General features: G+C 45.2%; 1 protein-coding gene across 2 annotated transcripts in view; it reads right to left on the reverse strand.

Annotated features, from left to right (window-relative positions):
* Positions 1–18,076, reverse strand: part of LOC135543385 (solute carrier family 2, facilitated glucose transporter member 2-like) — a 22,715-nt gene extending 4,639 nt beyond the window's left edge. The window contains exons 1-8 of one of the 2 annotated variants that reach the window (XM_064970595.1): positions 17,802–18,076; positions 14,544–14,636; positions 14,269–14,468; positions 13,992–14,116; positions 12,903–13,018; positions 10,189–10,351; positions 7,832–7,938; positions 7,554–7,634 (exon numbers count right to left, since the gene is read on the reverse strand). In XM_064970595.1, coding sequence (XP_064826667.1) covers positions 7,554–7,634; positions 7,832–7,938; positions 10,189–10,351; positions 12,903–13,018; positions 13,992–14,116; positions 14,269–14,468; positions 14,544–14,636; positions 17,802–17,816 — 900 coding nt within the window. In that variant the 5' untranslated portion in view covers positions 17,817–18,076. Of the gene's footprint in view, positions 1–7,553; positions 7,635–7,831; positions 7,939–10,188; positions 10,352–12,902; positions 13,019–13,991; positions 14,117–14,268; positions 14,469–14,543; positions 14,640–17,801 lie in introns of both variants that reach the window. The other variant, XM_064970594.1, reaches the window with a different exon arrangement.
* Between the last annotated feature and the right edge of the window lie 1,924 nt (positions 18,077–20,000).

Genomic DNA, 20,000 nt, shown 5'->3' on the forward strand with positions numbered 1-20,000 from the left:
CCTCTCTCTCTCTCTCCCTCTCTCAGTAACTCAGTGTTGATTCCTGACAGTTGTTCCCTCTCTCTCTCTCTCTCTCTCTCCCTCTCTCAGTAACTCAGTGTTGATTCCTGACAGTTGTTTCCTCTCTCTCTCCCTCTCTCAGTAACTCAGTGTTGATTCCTGACAGTTGTTCCCTCTCTCTCTCTCTACCTCTCTCAGTAACTCAGTGTTGATTCCTGACAGTTGTTTCCTCTCTCTCTCTCTCCCTCTCTCAGTAACTCAGTGTTGATTCCTGACAGTTGTTCCTCTCTCTCTCTCTCTCTCTCTCTCCCTCTCTCAGTAACTCAGTGTTGATTCCTGACAGTTGTTCCCTCTCTCTCTCTCTCCCTACCTCTCTCAGTAACTCAGTGTTGATTCCTCAGTTGTTGATTCCTCAGTCAGTGTTTTCTCTCAGTAACTCAGTGTTGATTCCTGACTCTCTCTCTCCCTCTCTCAGTAACTCAGTGTTGATTCCTGACAGTTCTTCTCTCAGTAACTCAGTGTTGATTCTCTCTCTCTCTCCTCTCTCAGTAACTCAGTGTTGATTCCTGACAGTTGTTCCCTCTCTCTCTCTCTCTCTCCCTCTCTCAGTAACTCAGTGTTGATTCCTGACAGTTGTTCCCTCTCTCTCTCTCTCTCTCTCTCTCTCAGTAACTCAGTGTTGATTCCTGACAGTTGTTCCCTCTCTCTCTCTCTCTCCTCTCTCAGTAACTCAGTCTCTGATTCCTGACAGTTCTTCCCTTCCTCTCTCTCTCTCTCTCTCCCTCTCTCAGTAACTCAGTGTTGATTCCTGACAGTTGTTCTCTCTCTCTCTCTCCCTCTCTCAGTAACTCAGTGTTGATTCCTGACAGTTGTTCTCTCTCTCTCTCTCTCTCTCTCTCTCTCTCTCTCCCTCTCTCAGTAACTCAGTGTTGATTCCTGACAGTTGTCTCTCTCTCTCTGCATGCTGGGAGTGATTGGTGCATGCTGGGAATTGTTTGAGTGAAGGAGGGCGTGTGTGGTGGAGAGTTTGATATTCACAACTTTCTTTCGGTTTGCTATTTCTTGTTGGTATTTATTTGTTTTTTTTCTGTGCATGATTAAGGTTATTATTTTTGTTGTGGTAGAATTAAGTATTTTGTTTTTCGTATCGAAATTACCCTGATTTTGGCGGGGATGGCAGCCCGATTGGGGATGCCGTCCCTGTCACTTCGGCACAGCTTTAGGTGTGTTACTGAAGCTGTTGTCACGGTGGAGGAATTTCTGGTCGCCGTAGGAGAGAAGGTAGGCTATGAGAATATTGCTTATGCATCCCGGATGAATAAAGCTGTGGTGGTATTTCTTAAAGAAGAGTGTCTGGTTGATCGTATGGTTGAGCATGGTGTACTTCTTAAAGAAGAGTGTCTGGTTGATCGTATGGTTGAGCATAGCGTACTTCTTAAAGAAGAGTGTCTGGTTGATCGTATGGTTGAGCATGGTGTACTTCTTAAAGAAGAGTGTCTGGTTGATCGTATGGTTGAGCATGGTGTACTTCTTAAAGAAGAGTGTCTGGTTGATCGTATGGTTGAGCATGGCGTACTTCTTAAAGAAGAGTGTCTGGTTGATCGTATGGTTGAGCATGGCGTACTTCTTAAAGAAGAGTGTCTGGTTGATCGTATGGTTGAGCATGGCGTACTTCTTAAAGGAATGTTTATTCAAGTTACGCCGCTTTTTTCTGTCAACAACGGTGACGATTTCAAATGTACCACCGTTTATTCCAAATGAGCTATTGGAGCGCGAGTTATTGCGCTTTGGGAAGTTCGCCAGTTCAATTAAGGTTGTCCCGTTGGGTTGCAAACACCCGGCGTTGAAACAGGTAATGTCATTTCGGTGACAGGTGTTTATGTTTTTGGACTCACCGGAGCAGACATTAGAGTTATCGTTTAAAATCAAGCATGACAATAGAATGTATATGGCTTATGCTAGTACGGGTAGTCAACTGTGTTTTGAGTGTGGGGATGTTGGTCACAAGCGACATGCTTGCCCGAAAAGGGAGAAGGCAGAGGGAAGGGCACAGGTGGTCATCGTAACGTCTGGGCCCGCTGATGTAGGGAGAGGTGGTCATCGTAACGCCTGGGCCCACTGATGTAGGGAGAGGTGGTCATCATAACGCCTGGGCCCACTGATGTAGGGAGAGGTGGTCATCATAACGCCTGGGTCCGCTGATGTAGGGAGAGGTGAGCCGACAGCGGTAGAGCAGCTACAAGCACCTGTTGCTGAGGAACAAGTTATCCGTGTTGAGGGCACGGGGTTGCAACTTGTATTAGAAGGAAATGTTATGTTACAGAAAAGTATTGTTGTAGAAGGTAAGGATGTATCTGAAGAGCCAGTTCCTCAGACTGGTGAGCAGGTGCCCAGTATGAGTGCTGGGTTAAAGGAGGGGGTTCATGTGGAGCTAGGCTCCCAGGGAGTGGAGGAGATGCCCACTATGAGTGCTGGGGTTCATGTGGAGCTAGGCTCCCAGGGAGTGGAGGAGATGCCCACTACGAGTGCTGGGGTTCATGTGGAGCTAGGCTCCCAGGTAGTGGAGGAGATGCCCACTATGAGTAATGAGGTACAGGAGGGTTTTCATGTGGAGCTAAGCTCCCAGGTAGTGGAGGAGATGCCCACTACGAGTGCTGGGGTTCATGTGGAGCTAAGCTCCCAGGTAGTGGAGGAGATGCCCACTACGAGTGCTGGGGTTCATGTGGAGCTAGGCTCCCAGGTAGTGGAGGAGATGCCCACTATGAGTAATGAGTGCTGGGGTTCATGTGGAGCTAAGCTCCCAGGTAGTGGAGGAGATGCCCACTACGAGTGCTGGGGTTCATGTGGAGCTAGGCTCCCAGGTAGTGGAGGAGATGCCCACTACGAGTGCTGGGGTTCATGTGGAGCTAAGCTCCCAGGTAGTGGAGGAGATGCCCACTACGAGTGCTGGGGTTAATGTGGAGCTAGGCTCCCAGTTAGTGGAGGAGATTCCCACTATGAGTAGTGATGTTCAGGTGGGGCTAGTCTCCCAGGTAGTGGAGGAGATGCTTGGTACGAGTGATGAGGTGCAAGTGGGGAGTGTTGAAAGGGATGTGGTAGAGGGGAGTCAGTTGTCTGTGGTCTCAGCTGAGGATCAGGAGAATGATATGGAGATCTCTTCAGATATGACAGCTGCTGGTGATGACTCAGTTTATGATCTAGAGGAGGTAAATTATTTTCTAGTTAGACTTTTGGGAAATCTGTCAAATTGGCAGATTATTTTGATGTTGATAAGTTTGTGAGGTCAGCTGTGATGTTACAGAAGACGGTGGGGTTAGACCAGTTGAGTGAGAAGAAGCGGTTTCGCTTGAGGAAATGTATAACTGCTGTTGCAGCAGCAAAAGGTGGTGGGAAACGTAGTCAGGTTAAGAGAAGAAAAAAAAATTATGATGATGATCATGCTTCATAGGGTGTCTTTTTTCTCGTTGGTTTCTCTGTGGTTTCTTCTGCTTTTCTTTTCTCTTTTCTACATGGAGGTACTAAGGGTAGGTTCTCTTAATATTAATGGGGGAAGGGACAGGAATAAGAGGGCTTGGGTATTAGAAGTAATAAAACAGAAAAGACTTAATGTAGTTTTCCTACAGGAGACACATAGTGATGAGGAAAATGAGGTTGACTGGGGTATGTGGTGGGAGGGGCAGCATGTACTCAGTCATGGTACTAATTTCAGTGCTGGGGTGGCAATCTTGTTTTCCTCAGGCTTAGGGGTGACTGTGGTATCTACAACAGAGATTGTCAAGGGTTGGGTTTTATTGGTCAAGGTGGATGTTATGGGATTTTTATTTTTTATTTTTTATGTTTATGCTCCTAATGAGGGTACAGAGCGTATTGCGGTTTTTGATCAAATGAAGGAAACCTTAAGACAGTGTGACCAAGAGGAGTGTATAGTTTTAGGTGGTGACTGGAATTGTACAGTGGATTTTACTGTTGATCGCACTGCTGAAGAACCTCACCTGCAGTCAGCCACTTGCCTGTCTGGCCTATTAACTGAGTTTGAGCTTTCTGATGTGTGGAGAGTTAGAAATGCAAAAGTTAGGCAGTTCACATGGCTAAAAATTAATGAAGGTCGTGTCAGTGCAGCAAGGTTAGACAGGTTGTATGTATCTGAGCAATACTGTAGTAGGGTTGGAAAGTGTGCCATTACTCCTGTGGGTTTCTCTGATCATCATATTGTTACTGTTGATATTCACTTGTCCTGTCCACGAAGGTCATCCCCTTACTGGTATTTTAATGTTAAATTGTTACATTATGTCATGTTTTGTGACAGGTTTTTGTTGTTTTGGGAAAAATGGAGGGTTATAAAGGGGAATTTTGAGTCCTTGAGACAATGGTGGGAAGGCCCAAATACGAATATTTTGTCAACAGCTCTGTCTCAAAATGAAGTTAAAGAGACTATCAGGGCCCTTGAACAGGACATCAAGTATATTGAATTGAAGTTGCTCACTCAGAACGACCCTGGACTAGTCATGAATTTACAGGACAAGAGACATGAACTGAGGTCGTTTCTGCATGAAAGAGTGAAGGGTGCCTTGATTAGGTCTCGTTTCGCCTCCCTCAAGGATATGGATGCTCCTAGTGCTTTTTTTTAAACCTGGGACAGTCGACGTTTCAAAGAAAACAGATGGTCTGCCTTCGTCTCCCTGATGGGAAGGTGACCACGAATGATATTGAAATGCGTCAACATGCCGTGGATTTCTACTCGTCTCTTTATAAGGCGGAGGATTGTGACTCTCTGTGTACTGAACAGTTGTTACATGGTTTTCCTCAATTGGGACCTGAGCAGAGAGTCGCATTGGACGCAGACATTACACTGCAGGAGCTGTCCACAGCAGTTATGCAGCTCTCAACAGGCCGAGCCCCTAACATCGATGGTTTACCATCTGAGTTCTATAAGCACTTTGGGGGTCTATTGGAGAGGATTTTTATGAAGTGGTGTGTGAATCTATTCATGAGGGTTCTCTTCCTGTATCCTGTCAACGTGCGGTGCTTTCACTGTTGCCAAAAAAGGGGGATTTGGCTTTCATGAAAAATTGGAGACCTGTTGCTTTGCTATGCGCAGAATACAAAATTGTTTCTAAATGTCTCTCAAATAGGTTGAAAGAGTATCTGGGAGTGTTGATCCACAAGGACCAGTCCTACTGTGTACCTGATCGCTCTATTGTTGACAACTTGTTTATGATAAGAGATGTTTTAGACATTTGTAAACTGTCTGATGTAAATGTGGGTTTACTTTCGTTGGATCAGGAGAAGGCTTTTGATCGTGTGGACCATCATTACTTGTTTAAAACAATGAAAGCCTTTGGGTTTGGGGATGTTTGTCTGTCTTGGGTGAATTTACTGTATGCTGGGGCCTCGTGTATGGTGAAGGTGGGTGGTGGTTTAAGTTGCCCCATCCCTGTCCAAAGGGGCATCAGGCAGGGATGCCCAATCTCAGGGCAGTTATATAGTCTGGCGATTGAACCAATGCTTTGTTTTTTAAGAGCGAAGCTTACTGGTTTCTCTGTGCCAGGTGTAATGAAGGGTCCCACGATAGCACTGTCTGCGTATGCAGATGACGTGATAGTTTTTATTACAGGGGGTGAGGATGTTAAGGTTCTCTCAAACACTTTAAAGGTGTATGAGGGGGCCTCCTCAGCTAGAGTCAATTGGGGAAAGAGTGAAGCGCTGTGGGCAGGTCAGCTTCAGATGGGGTCCACTCCAAGGTTACCAGGGGGGCTTCAGTGGGGCAGAGATGGGATGAAGACTTTTCTAGGCTCCAATGTCTTTCAGAAAAAGAACTGGGAGGGTGTAGTGGAAAAAGTGTGTGCTAGACTGTCAAGGTGGAAATGGGTGTTGCCCCAGCTGTCTTATAGGAGACGGGTCCTGGTAGCTAATAATCTTGCTGCTTCTACCCTGTGGCACAGACTAATGATTTTACAGCCACCAAAGGGTCTGATACAAGAGCTTCAGAGGATCCTTGTCAATTTCTTCTGGTCTGGACAACACTGGATCAAAGCTGCAGCCCTGTACCTGCCACTGCACGAGGGTGGGCAAGGCCTGGTGGACATTTCCTCTAGAATCATGGCTTTCCGGCTCCAAGCAGCCCAGAGATTTTTGTTCAGAGACTGTTCTAGCTGGGTTGAAACAGCCTACACATTGATGAGGAGAGCGGGTTATTTGGGCTTAGACAGGCATCTTTTCCTCTTAAAACTGGAGGGGGGTGATTTGACTGGCCTGACTCCATTTTATGAGTCTGTTATGCAGGCTTGGAGAGTCTTTGTCAAGTCCCGTAAGGCGGCACGCCACCAGGGATGTGGCTTTTTGAAGAGCCTCTTTTTCATAACACTGCCATCCAGTCCCGTGTTCTGTGTTCAGCCAGACTACGTTCATGCCTGTTAGGCGTGGGGTGTACCAAGCTGGGTCATCTGATGCGGAGCAGGAGCAGATCGTTGGAGGAGCTGGGAGAAAGAGCAGGGATCCAATCATCTCGCCTACTGAGGAAGGTCGTCGATGAGGTCTGTGAATCCTTGCCAGAGCTTCATCTGCCGTATGTGACTGACACTTCCAATTCTGATCGGTGGAAGGAGGGTCTGGATTATGTTCCCTGCACTGATTGTTAGTGCTGTGATGGGGGCATTTGAAAAGGACGTGGGGATGCTGCTTTCCTTCCATACACCGGAGCTGGGGGAGTTCAAGGAGGTGGGAAAGAAGGCCATGTACAGAACATGTGTAATGGTGTCCCATGCCTTTTCCCTGGAAGGGGTAAAAACGACGAGGTGGGCGGATGTGCTTGGTCCAGGTGCCTCTCCAAAAGGCTGTTGGCGATCATTATATAAACTGCCTATTGATAAGAGGACAGCTGACCTCCAATGGAGGATAATACATGGAGCTATAGCCACCAACATGCATCTGATACACCTGGATCCTACTGTTGGAGAGGGGTGTCCATTCTGTGCTGAGTCTGAATCTCTGGCACATCTGTTTTTACTGTGTCCCAGGTTGGTCGGGATGATTGAACTGATCACTGATTGGTTCTCAACGTTGGGAGAGGTTTTTTCTTCCCAAATGTATATATTTGGGCCAAAGTACAGGTTCAGTCAAAAGGGTATAGTTGTGTTGCTTAATTTTGTGTTAGGGGTAGCAAAATTAGCGATATGGAAGACCCGAAAGAACAGTATTCGGGGACAGGGGTCTGTGGATGTGGTGGGAATGCTGGAGGGAATGTTGGCAGCGAGACTAAGGGTTGAGTTTGCCTATTATAAACTTGTCAACAATATCGATCTGTTTTTGAGTATATGGGGTATTCAGAGGCTGTTGTGTGTAGTTACTGTGGAGGAGGAATTGGAGTTGTGTTTTTAATTGATGTGTAACTGTGGTTTTGTATGAGTATTTATAGTGTGGTGGGCCCCCAGACCCAATAAAGAGTATTTAAAACTTAAAACTCAAAACTCTCTCTCTCTCTCTGTCTCTCTCTCTGTCTCTCTGTCTCTCTGTCTGTCTCTCTGTCTCTCTGTCTCTCTGTCTCTGTAACTCACAGCGTTAATTCCAGACAGTTGTTGAGAGAGATGCATCATCAGGGCTACAAACAGCTGCTGCCTGTAGAGAGACGACCGCACCTAGAAGACCACAGACACATCACATTATTAATACAGGACTACAGACACATATCACATTATTAATACAGGACTACAGACACATATCACATTATTAATACAGGACTACAGACACATATCACATTATGAATACAGGACCAGACTGACATGGATTAGACAGCAACAGACCAGATGTTCAGTAGACTAGATATTGAACGTACCAGGACAGCGATAGAGACTTGCGCCTCCTTCTCCACCTCCTCCTTCTCCCTCCTCATCTCCTCCAGGTCAGCTGATGGGTCATACTCTCCCTTCAGACGACGCAGACCTACAAACGCACACACACAGCAAGTGTGTATTTTGGACACACCTACTCATTCAAGGGTTATTATTTATTTATACTATTTTCTACATTGTAGAATAATAGCGAAGACATAAACTATGAAATAACAACCCACTCGAGTGGGTTGAGTCACTGATGTGATCTTCCTGTCTGGGTTGGCGCCGCCCTTGGGTTGTGCCGTGGCGGAGATCTTTGTGGGCTATACTTGGCCTTGTCTCAGGATGGTAAGTTGGTGGTTGAAGATATCCCTCTAGTGGTGTTGGCGCTGTGCTTTGACAAAGTGGGTGGGGTTATATCCTGCCTGTTTGGCCCTGTCCGGGGGTATCATCGGATGGGGCCACAGTGTTTCCTGACCCCTCCTGTCTCAGCCTCCAGTATTTATGCTGCAGTAGTTTGTGTCGGGGGGCTAGGGTCAGTCTGTTATGTCTGGAGTAATTCTCCTGTCTTATTAGGTGTCCTGTGTGAATTTAAGTATGCTCTCATTCTCTCTTTCTTTCTCTCTCTCGGAGGACCTGAGCCCTAGGACCATGCCTCAGGACTACCTGGCATGATGACTCCTTGCTGTCCCCAGTCCACCTGGCCGTGCTGCTGCTCCAGTTTAAACTGTTCTGCCTGCGGCTATGGAACCCTGACCTGTTCATTGGACGTACTACCTGTCCCAGACCTGCTGTTTTCAACTCTCTAGAGACAGCAGGAGTGGTAGAGATACTCTTAATGATTGGCTATGAAAAGCCAACTGACATTTACTCCTAAGGTGGTGACTTGTTACACCCTCGACAACTACTGTGATTATTATTATTTGACCATGCTGGTCATTTTTGAACATTTGAACATCTTGGCCATGTTCTGTTATAATCTCCACCGGCACAGCCAGAAGAGGACTGGCCACCCCTCATAGCCTGGGTCCTCTCTAGGTTTCTTCCTAGGTTTTGACCTTTCTAGGGAGTTTTTCCTAGCCACCGTGCTTCTACACCTGCATTGCTTGCTGTTTGGGGGTTTAGGCTGGGTTTCTGTACAGCACTTCAATATATCAGCTGATGTAAGAAGGGCTATATAAATACATTTGATTTGATATGATTTTGATTTGATAGTAGCCACAAATGTTTTAAACAAACCTAAATAGATTTTAGATTCTTCAAAGAAGCCACCCTTTGCCTTGATGACAGCTTTGCACACTCTTGATATTCTCTCAACTAGCTTCACCTGGAATGCTTTTCCAACAGTCTTTTCCAACGGGAGTTCCCACATATGCTGAGCACTTGTTGGATGCTTTTTCTTTTGTCCAACTCATCCCAAACCATCTCAATTGGATTGAGGTTGGGTGATTGTGGAGGCCAGGTCATCTGATGCAGCACTCTCCTTCTTGGTCAGAAAGCCCTTACACAGCATGGAGATGTGTTGAGTCATTGTCCTGTTGAAAAACAAATGATAGTCCCACAAAGCGCAAACCAAATGGGATGGCATATCACTGCAGAATGCTGTAGTAGCCATGCTGGTTAAGTGTGCATTGAATTCTAAGTGTGCATTGAATTCACAGACAGCGTCACCAGCAAGGCACCCCCACACCTCCTCCTCCATGCTTCACGGTGGGAACTACACATGCGGAGATCATCCGTTCACCTACTCTGCTTCTCACAAAGACACGGCAGTTGGAACCTAAACTCTCCAATTTGAATTCATCAGACCAAAGGACAGATTTCCACCGGTCTAATGTCCATTGCTCGTGTTTCTTGTCCCAAGCAAGTCTCTTCTTCTATTGGTGCCCTTTGGTAGTGGTTTCTATGCAGCAATTCGACCACGAAGGCCTGATTCACGATGTCTCCTCTGAACAGTTGATGTTGAGATGTGTCTGTTACTTGAACTCAGTAAGGCAGTTATTTGGGATGCAATTTCTGAGGCGGGTAACTCTAATGAACTTATCCTCTGCAGCAGAGGTAACTCTGGGTCTTCTTTTGGGTCTACCTCATGAAGCTGGTTGAGAGAATGCCAAGAGTGTGGAAAACTGTCATGAAGGCAAAGGGTGGTTACTTTGAAGAATCTCAAATATAAAATACCCTTTCTTGGTTACTACATGATTCCATATCTGCTTATTTCATAGTTGTGATGTCTTCACTACTATTATACAATGTAGAAAATAGTACAAATAAAGAAAAATCCTTGAATAAGTAGGTGTGTCCAAACTTTTGACTGGTACTGTATTTTCTAAGAGAGATCTGAGATTTCTACAGTACATACTATTTTTGGCCTCCTCCACCATGCCTCTCTTGATGTAGAGGTATCTGGGACTTTCAGGACACAGTGGCAGCAGTAGAGATTGTAAAACAGCAGGAGCTCCAGACAGACCCAGCAGCAGCGGCCAGAAGTAGTCATTACCCAGGAGGAACTCTAGACCAAGCACCTGGGAGACAGGGGGACAAAGATGAGGGACAGACACAGAGAGAGACAGGGGGACAGAGATTAGGGACAGACACAGAGAGAGACAGGGGGACAGAGATTAGGGACAGACACAGAGAGAGACAGGAGGACAGAGATCAGGGACAAACACAGATAGAGACAGGAGGACAGAGATTAAAGATGGACACAGAGAGAGACAGGGGGACAGAGATTAGGGACAGACACAGAGGGAGACAGGAGGACAGAGATTAGGGACAGACACAGAGAGAGACAGGGGGACAGAGATGAGGGACAGACACTGGGAGACAGGTGGACAGAGATTAGGGACGGGGCAGAGAGAAACCGGGGACAGAGATGAGGGACAGACACAGAGAGAGACAGGGGGACAGAGATGAGGGACAGACACAGAGAGAGACAGGAGGACAGAGATTATGGACAAACACAGAGAGAGACAGGTGGACAGAGATTAAAGACGGACACAGAGAGACAGGAGGACAGAGATTAGGGTCGGACACAGAGAGAGACAGGGGGACAGAGATTAGGGATGGACACAGACAGTGACAGGGGGACAGAGATTAGAGGACAGACAGTGACAGGGGGATAGAGATTAGGGACGGACACAGACAGTGACAGGGGGACAGAGATTAGAGGACAGACAGTGACAGGGGGATAAAGGACAGACAGTGCCAGGGGGGTAGAGATTAGAGGACAGACAGTACCAGGGGGGTAGAGATTAGACGACAGACAGTGCCAGGGGGGTAGAGGTTAGAGGACAGACAGTACCAGGGGGTAGAGATTAGAGGACAGACAGTGACAGGGGGATAGAGATTAGGGACGGACAGTGACGGGGATAGAGGATAAAGGACAGACAGTGACAGGGGGATAGAGATTAGAGGACAGACAGTGACAGGGGGATAGAGATTAGAGGACAGACAGTGCCAGGGGGATAGAGGATAGGGGGATAGAGGATAAAGGACAGACAGTACCAGGGGGATAGAGATTAGAGGACAGACAGTGCCAGGGGGATAGAGATTAGAGGACAGACAGTGCCAGGGGGATAGAGGATAAAGGACAGACAGTACCAGGGGGATAGAGATTAGAGGACAGACAGTGCCAAGGGGATAGAGATTAGAGGACAGACAGTGACAGGGGGATAGAGATCCAGGTCGTCTACAAGGCCATGCTAGGTAAAGCTCCGCCTTATCTCAGTTCACTGGTCACGATGGCAACACCCATCCGTAGCACGCGCTCCAGCAGGTGTATCTCACTGATCATCCCTAAAGCCAACACCTCATTCGGCCGCCTTTCGTTCCAGTACTCTGCTGCCTGTGACTGGAAGGAATTGCAAAAATCGCTGAAGTTGGAGACCTTTATCTCCCTCACCAACTTCAAACATCAGCTATCTGAGCAACTAACCGATCGCTGCAGCTGTACATAATCTATTGGTAAATAACCCACCCATTTTCACCTACCTCATCCCCACAGTTTTTATTTATTTACTTTTCTGCTCTTTTGCACACAAATATCTCTACCTGTACATGATCATTTATCAATCCAGTGCTAATCTGCAATATTGTAATTATTCGCCTACCTCCTCATGCCTTTTGCACACATTGTATATAGACTCCCGACTTTTTTCTCCACTGTGTTATTGACTTGTTAATTGTTTACTCCATGTGTAACTCTGTGTTGTCTGTTCACACTGCTATGCTTTATCTTGGCCAGGTCACAGTTGTAAATGAGAACGTGTTCTCAACTAGCCTACCTGGTTAAATAAAGGTGAAATAAAAAAATAAAAAAAATAGAGGACAGACAGTGACAGGGGGATAGAGATTAGAGGACAGACAGTGACAGGGGGATAGAGATTAGAGGACAGACAGTGCCAGGGGGATAGAGTTAGAGGACAGACAGTGCCAGGGGGATAGAGATTAGAGGACAGACAGACAGGGGGATGCCAGGGGGATAGAGATTAGAGGACAGACAGTGCCAGGGGGATAGAGATTAGAGGACAGACAGTGACAGGGGGGGATAGAGGATAGTTAGAGGACAGACAGTACCAGGGGGATAGAGATTAGAGGACAGACAGTGACAGACAGTGGGGGATAGAGTTAGAGGACAGACAGTGACAGGGGGATAGAGATTAGAGGGATGACAGGGGGGGAGAGTTAGAGGACAGACAGTGACAGGGGGATAGAGATTAGAGGACAGACAGTGACAGGGGGATAGAGATTAGAGGACAGACAGTGCCAGGGGGATAGAGATTAGAGGACAGACAGTGCCAGGGGGATAGAGATTAGAGGACAGACAGTGCCAGGGGGATAGAGATTAGAGGACAGACAGTGACAGGGGGATAGAGATTAGAGGACAGACAGTGACAGGGGGATAGAGATTAGAGGACAGACAGTGCCAGGGGGATAGAGTTAGAGGACAGACAGTGCCAGGGGGATAGAGTTAGAGGACAGACAGTACCGGGGGGATAGTGTGTGTGTGTGTGTGTGTGTGTGTGTGTGTGTGTGTGTGTGTGTGTGTGTGTGTGTGTGTGTGTGTGTTCTTACCTGACTCAGTAGTATACCAGTAACAATAGCCAGCTGATGTAAGGTTCCCAGAGATCCTCTGTAGGCCATGGGAGCTATCTCCCCTATATACATAGGAACTAACCCTGAGGACAGACCTGAGAGAGAGAAGGGGAGAGAGAGACGTAAACGTAAAACACAACAAATTGCATGCAGAGCAGAATTAGGCCGATACCCACTAATTATCAAAATCCAGAAAAGAGCTGTTAAATTCTACAACCACCTAAAAGGAAATGATTCCCAAACCTTCCATAACAAAGCCATCACCTACAGAGAGATGAACCTGGAGAAGAGTCCCCTAAGCAAGCTGGTCCTGGGGCTCTATTCACAAACACAAAAACACCCTACAGAGCCCCAGGACATCAGCACAATTAGACCCAACCAAATCATGAGAAAACAAAAAGATAATTACTTGACACATTGGAAAGAATTAACAAAAAAAACAGAGCAAACTAGAATACTATTTGGCCCTAAACAGAGAGCACACAGTGGCAGAATACCTGACCACTGTGACTGACACAAAATTAAGGAAAGCTTTGACTATGTACAGACTCAGTGAACATCGCCTTGCTTTTGAGAAATGTCGCCTTAGGCAAACCTGGCTCTCAAGACCGGCTATGTGTACACTGCCCACAAAATGAGGTGGAAACCTCAGAATTTGAAAACAAACCCGGTTTAGATAAACTCCCATATCTACTGGGTGAAATTCCACCGTGTGCCATCACAGCAGCAAGATTTGTGACCTGTTGCCACAAGAAAAGGGCAACCAGTGAAAAACAAACACCATTGTAAATACAACCCATATTTATGCTTATTTATTTTCCTTTTTGTACTTTAACTATTTGCACGTAATATGACATTTGAAATGTCTTTATTCTTTTGGATTTTTTATGAGTGTGATGTTGGTGTTCATTTTTATTGTTTATTTCACTTTTGTATATTATCTACCTCTACTTTTGTATCTATAAAGACCTTGAATTTAAATGTAATTGAGAGGGGGGGCATCGTAACCAGCTTTGTTGGTGGACAGATACTTCCTTCCTGATGTAGTCGAGTGTGTAACTTACTCACCACAGTAGAATCCCATGACACATCGTCCAGCGATGACCATGACGTGAGGTTTCCACATCTTAGCCATCACCATCAGTAGACCTGCTATTACTGCTAACACATTCACCATCAACATGCCCTTCACCCTGTACAGACAGCATAGGCATTAGCTCAGTGGGCTAACACAGTCTTGTGGCATACAGAAGACCCGAGTTCAAACTCAGTCAGTCACAGAAGCGCGTTCAGTTTCGTCTTGAGACAGATAGAGGAAGAGGGAGGTTCGGATGCTCACACACACCTTCCTCTCAGGTCTCCAACGAAGCCCACCAGGAAGGACGACACCATTCCCCCAATGGAGAAGATCGATACAGACAGAGACCAATACATGACCACAGAGGGATGCACTTCCTGCTTCTCTGTCCCTGTACCGTTCTCTGATAGGGGGAAAGGCTCCTCAGGGAGCACCCCCAGGGACCGCCCATAATGCTGCTCTATCACCTAGGAAACAAAGTAAAGGTTTGTAATAGTACTTGCTGTTTACTCATGACTAAAATAAACAGTGTGTGTGTGTACCTTCTGTGGTGCATTGATGACTCCCAGGCTGTATCCGTACTGTAGAGAACCCAAGACTGCTGAAAACACTGCTAGGGTTAGAGTGCCTGTCAGCTGCTGTAGGACACACAGATGTGAAAAGGTGCCTGTAATGAGCTGAACTAGTGGGCAGGGAACCAGTTCAATGCACCATGCAGTCCCACCTGCTGTAAATACTGCTTATAACAGAGCAACAAAACATCTTCACATTACTCAGTGTTACTGTTTCCTGATTCAACTAATCAAGGGCTTGATATTTACTTGACTAGTTGAATTAGGTGTGTGACACATGCTGTTAATAAAAATATATGGACATTTCTGCTCCAAAATTACAACCGACTGATTGCAGCATTACTGCAAAAATGGAGTCAAGTGGAAAGGTAGGCAACTTGTTTGTTGGCCCTGCATTAAAGACCAAAATTGTCAACAAAAAACCCCTGTAATAAATACAAAAATACAGTTGAAGTCAGAAGTTTACATACATACATACATACATACACTTAGGTTGGAATCATTAAAACTCATTTTTCAACCACTCCACAAATTTCTTGTTAACAAACTTTAGTTTTGGCAAGTCTGTTAGGACATCTACTTTGTGCATGACACAAGTCATTTTTCTAACAATTGTTTGCAGACAGATTATTTCACTTAAAATTCACTGTATCACAATTCCAGTGGGTCAGAAGTTTACAAAGTAAGTTCCAGAAAATGATGTCATGGCTTTATAAACTTCTGATAGGCTAATTGACATCATTTGAGTCAGTTGGAGGTGTACCTGTGGATGTATTTCAAGGCCTACCTTCAAACTCACTGCCTCTTTGCTTGACATCATGGGAAAATCAAAAGAATTCAGCCAAGACCTAAAAGTAAATTGCAGACCTCCACAAGTCTGGTTCATCCTTGGGAGGAATTTCCAAACTCCTGAAGGTACCACGTTCATCTGTACAAACAGTAGTATGCCAGTATAAACACCATGGGACCATGCAGCCGTCATACCGCTCTGGAAGGAGATGCGTTCTGTCTCCTAGAGATGAATGTACTTTGGTGCGAAAAGTGCAAATCAATCCCAGAACAACAGCAAAGGACCTTGTGAAGATGCTGGAGGAAACAGGTACAAAAGTATCTATATCCACAGTAAAACGAGTCCTATATCGAAATAACCTGAAAGTCCGCTCAGGTTTGCAACTGCACATGGGGACAAAGATCGTACTTTTTGAACAAATGTCCTCTGGTCTGATGAAACACAAATAGAACTGTTTGGCCATAATGACCATCGTTATGTTTGGAGGAAAAAGGGGGTGGATTGCAAGCCAAAGAACAGCATCCCAACTGTGAAGCACAGGGGAGGCAGCATCATGTTGTGGGGGTGCTTTGCTGCAGGAGGGACTGGTGCACTTCACAAAATAAATGTCATCATGAGGAATGAAAATTATGTGGCTATATTGAAGCAACATCTCAAGACATCGGTCAGGAAGTTAAAACTTGGTCGAAAATGGGTCTTCCAAATGGACAATGACCCCAAGCATACTTCCAAAGTTGTGGAAAAATGGCTTAAGGACAACAAAGTCAAGGTATTGGAGTGGCTATCACAAAGCCCTGGCCTCAATCCTATAGAACATTTCTGGGCAAAACTGAAAAAGTGTGTGCGAGTAAGGAGACCAACAAACCTGACTCAGTTACACCAGCTCTGTCAGGAGGAACGGGTCAAAATTCACCCAACTTATTGTGGGAAGCTTGGGAAGGCTACATGAAACATTTGTCCCAAGTTTAAATTGTTTAAGGCAATGCTACCAAATACTAATTGAGTGAATGTAAACGTCTGACCCACTACTATCATTCTGACATTTCACATTCTTAAAATAAAGTGGTGATCCTTACTGACCTAAGACAGGGCCGTTTTACTTGGAGTAAATGTCAGGAATTGTGAAAAACTGAGTTTAAATGTGTTTGGCTATGGTGTACGTAAACATTCGCCTTCAACTGCACGCCAGTTTTACTTGATGACCTGAATGTTGACCGTGGCGCCATACAGGTTGCAAAATAGTTGGATGGTAACGATTCCATGGCACATGGTCTATGAACTGAGACAAAAAACGTTGAGTTTCTCCATTTCAATGATTATAGTACATTCTTGCAGCCAGTAGAATGTTATACATATTGGGATACAACCATCCCAGCTCTGCAGATTTTGCTGCGAAGAGACAGAATCATAAGCTCACTTGTTCTTGTACTGCCCATATGAAGCTTGTTTTTGGTCGCAGGTTCAGGAATGGCGAAACAATTGCAACGTTTACTTGGAGCCAACTCTGCAGATAGCAGTGCTGGGTGATTTGATAAGTCATAGTCAATCGGCCAATAATATAATCAAACTCTTAGCAAAGGTGTTTATCTTCCATTTACAATCTGTAGAAACTACGAGAACAGAAAGGTTCAGAGCTTTTTGTGAAACATCACAGAGTTGGAAAATCTACGGGAGCTAGAATTCCAAACGGGTCTTCAGAGATAGAGGGGAGGGGTTGAGGTTACTGCAGCTGAAACACGGGGTGGAAAACAAACGATAACTCATGTAAAATATATCGTCTGTGAAATGTTTGTAGTATGGAAGTAGAAGTAGAAGCCTAAGTGTTGTTGTCCATTAGTTTACTCCAATTAGGGGAGGGGTGGTAGGGTTAGGGGGAAAAATAAAGAAGGGAAATATATTTAAAAATTATATATATATTTAAAATGATCTATATTTACAAAAAAATATGTATGTGGGATTGGAAATTATGCAGACAATTACACTGATGGAAGCTACAATCTGTCTGTAATATTAAAGCTGCTCTGCCCCCTAACAAAGTGATAAAGGTGTGTCAATGATGGAATAAAACACAGACTGCTTGCTGCTGTTCCTGTTTCCAGATGGGTTTCTGTCAGAACTAAAAAAACAGATGAATCACTGATCGAACCAGCTCTCTCATGCCATCAACAAATTAACTGTCAAATCAATGGTACTCTCCCTCGGATTAATCATGACACACACACACACACACACACACACACCTGTCCTTGTGTGTAGCTACAGAGCATCGGTCAGTCAGTATTGAACAGTAGGAACTTTTACTACATTATGAAATGAACAGCTTGGCTTTCAACATCTGTTTAGTAAATGGATTAGATACCTCAAAACGAGAATGTGTGTGTGTGTGTGTGAGAGAGAGAGAGCTAGAGTGTGTAAAAGTGTACGAAGAGAGATCGTACCTTTCCCGATTCCATGACGGGTTCAGAGTCTCGACACCAGCTCCAACAACACGAACTGATCACACACACACACTTCCAGGGTAATCATCAATCGCTGGGATCACGCTGTGTCTACGCACTCATCTCGACATACACACAGCACTGGACAGAAAGACACACCGTAGCAGAGCACCTTTATCTGTACACCTTACTGGTGGCTGTTCATCATTCATGTCATCATTACCATCACACATGGTGCCTAACACACTTCACCTCCTGTCTTAGGTTGTGTTTGTCACCGTTTTCATGGTGGTTCAACTCTGTGATAGTGATTAGTGAACACACACACAGTGTCTGGGCTGGTATCCACTGTTCACACACACCCTGGTCATCCTGAGCTCAGCACATTGGCTCTAAATGAGGGGGAAGGTGTAACACACACAGACACACACAGGGAGGGACAGTATTAGGTAGAGTTAATGATATACCTTCTACATGGACAAAGTCTGAGGGTCAGTGGCCTCAGCTGATAACCCCTCACTGCAACCCCTACACACACACAAGGAATCTAAACAAAAATAAGTTTTAAAAAAACAGAATAATGTTCTAGTATCATTTATTTTTTTGTTTTACAAAACATAGAAACCAAAACATTAGTGATGAGTTTGTCATTCAGAAACAAAGAGGTCTATAGAGTTTTTATTTTAAAGACAGAGTCCAACAGTAGTGATCAGCAGTCTATTCACCAGATTGAGAGAGTGATACACCCATCACCTCTCTCTCTCACACACACACACACACACACACACACACACACACTAGTTCAATCAGCACAGCTCTTTATTGCTAACATTCTAAAAAGCAACCTGCCTCCATAACAGTAATTTAAATGTAATGACATTTAAATGAGCAGTCTGGAAGTTTAATTCCCGGACAAAAGTGTCACCCACTACACTTGTTTGTAATTTGAGGGAGTGGGTCTCGGCGAATGTAATATTTTTTGGATGAATGTGTTTGTAGTCATTAAATATACATCCATGACCCACTCACACCTTACCGAATTGTTGCATTCTGGGTAACGGAGTTCTACAGCATTTGATTAAGGACAACAGCTTCAGATGTTCTCGTCTTTTGTTTTCAGAAATGCTAATGTATTTCATAAAAGCTATTAAACATGGTTCTTTTTTAATAAATTAAGTTGTTTAAGATGAACTGATCCTGTTCAATCTAAGCACATAAGATGCTATCAAAGTGTTGAAATAAAATGGTAAACCAACAGAAAAGAGTGAACAAAACAACGGTAGATAAATCCGTTTGCTTCATCATGCTGGGCACCGTACAAACAGGAATGAGTCACAATCAGACCAGACCAATCAGGAGGGAAACAGCTTCACACAATAATTCTTTAGACACAGAGACAGATAAGACAGACAGACAAAGAGTGGTTCATTCTCAGACAATTCTCAAATGATTCTCAGTTGAGAATCAGGTTTTACTCTGGCATTTCAGCGTAACATAAAACACACAAACAGAACGGCAGAAACTAGCAGTGTGCTGTGCAAGTTATCAAGCTCTTCACATTACAATTCAAAAGTACCTATCGAAACAAGAAACAAAACTTGAACAATGTGTTATTTAAAAGACAGAATGAAAGCATATTTCTAGTAAACAGCAGAATGCTGTTGTTCTTTTTTTGTTTTAACAGTTCATCTGATGCAGCACCTTGAGAATTGAAAGACTTCAGAGTGGACAGGAGGAGAAGAGGAGAAGAGGAGGGAGAGAGGGACAGGAGGAGAAGAGGAGGGAGAGAGGGACAGGAGGAGAAGAGGAGGGAGACAGAGGGACAGGAGGAGAAGAGGAGGGAGACAGAGGGACAGGAGGAGAAGAGGAGGGAGACAGAGGGACAGGAGGAGAAGAGGAGGGAGACAGAGGGACAGGAGGAGAAGAGGAGGGAGAGAGGGACAGGAGGAGAAGAGGAGGGAGAGAGGGACAGGAGGAGAAGAGGAGGGACAGAGGGACAGGAGGAGAAGAGGAGGGACAGAGGGACAGGAGGAGAAGAGGGAGAGAGGGACAGGAGGAGAAGAGGAGGGACAGAGGGACAGGAGGAGAAGAGGAGGGAGAGAAGGACAGGAGGAGAAGAGGAGGGAGAGAGGGACAGGAGGAGAAGAGGAGGGAGAGAGGGACAGGAGGAGAAGAGGAGGGACAGAGGGACAGGAGGAG

This window comes from Oncorhynchus masou, chromosome 7 (genome assembly GCF_036934945.1).
Source record: "Oncorhynchus masou masou isolate Uvic2021 chromosome 7, UVic_Omas_1.1, whole genome shotgun sequence".
Taxonomy (NCBI): Eukaryota; Metazoa; Chordata; class Actinopteri; order Salmoniformes; family Salmonidae; genus Oncorhynchus; species Oncorhynchus masou.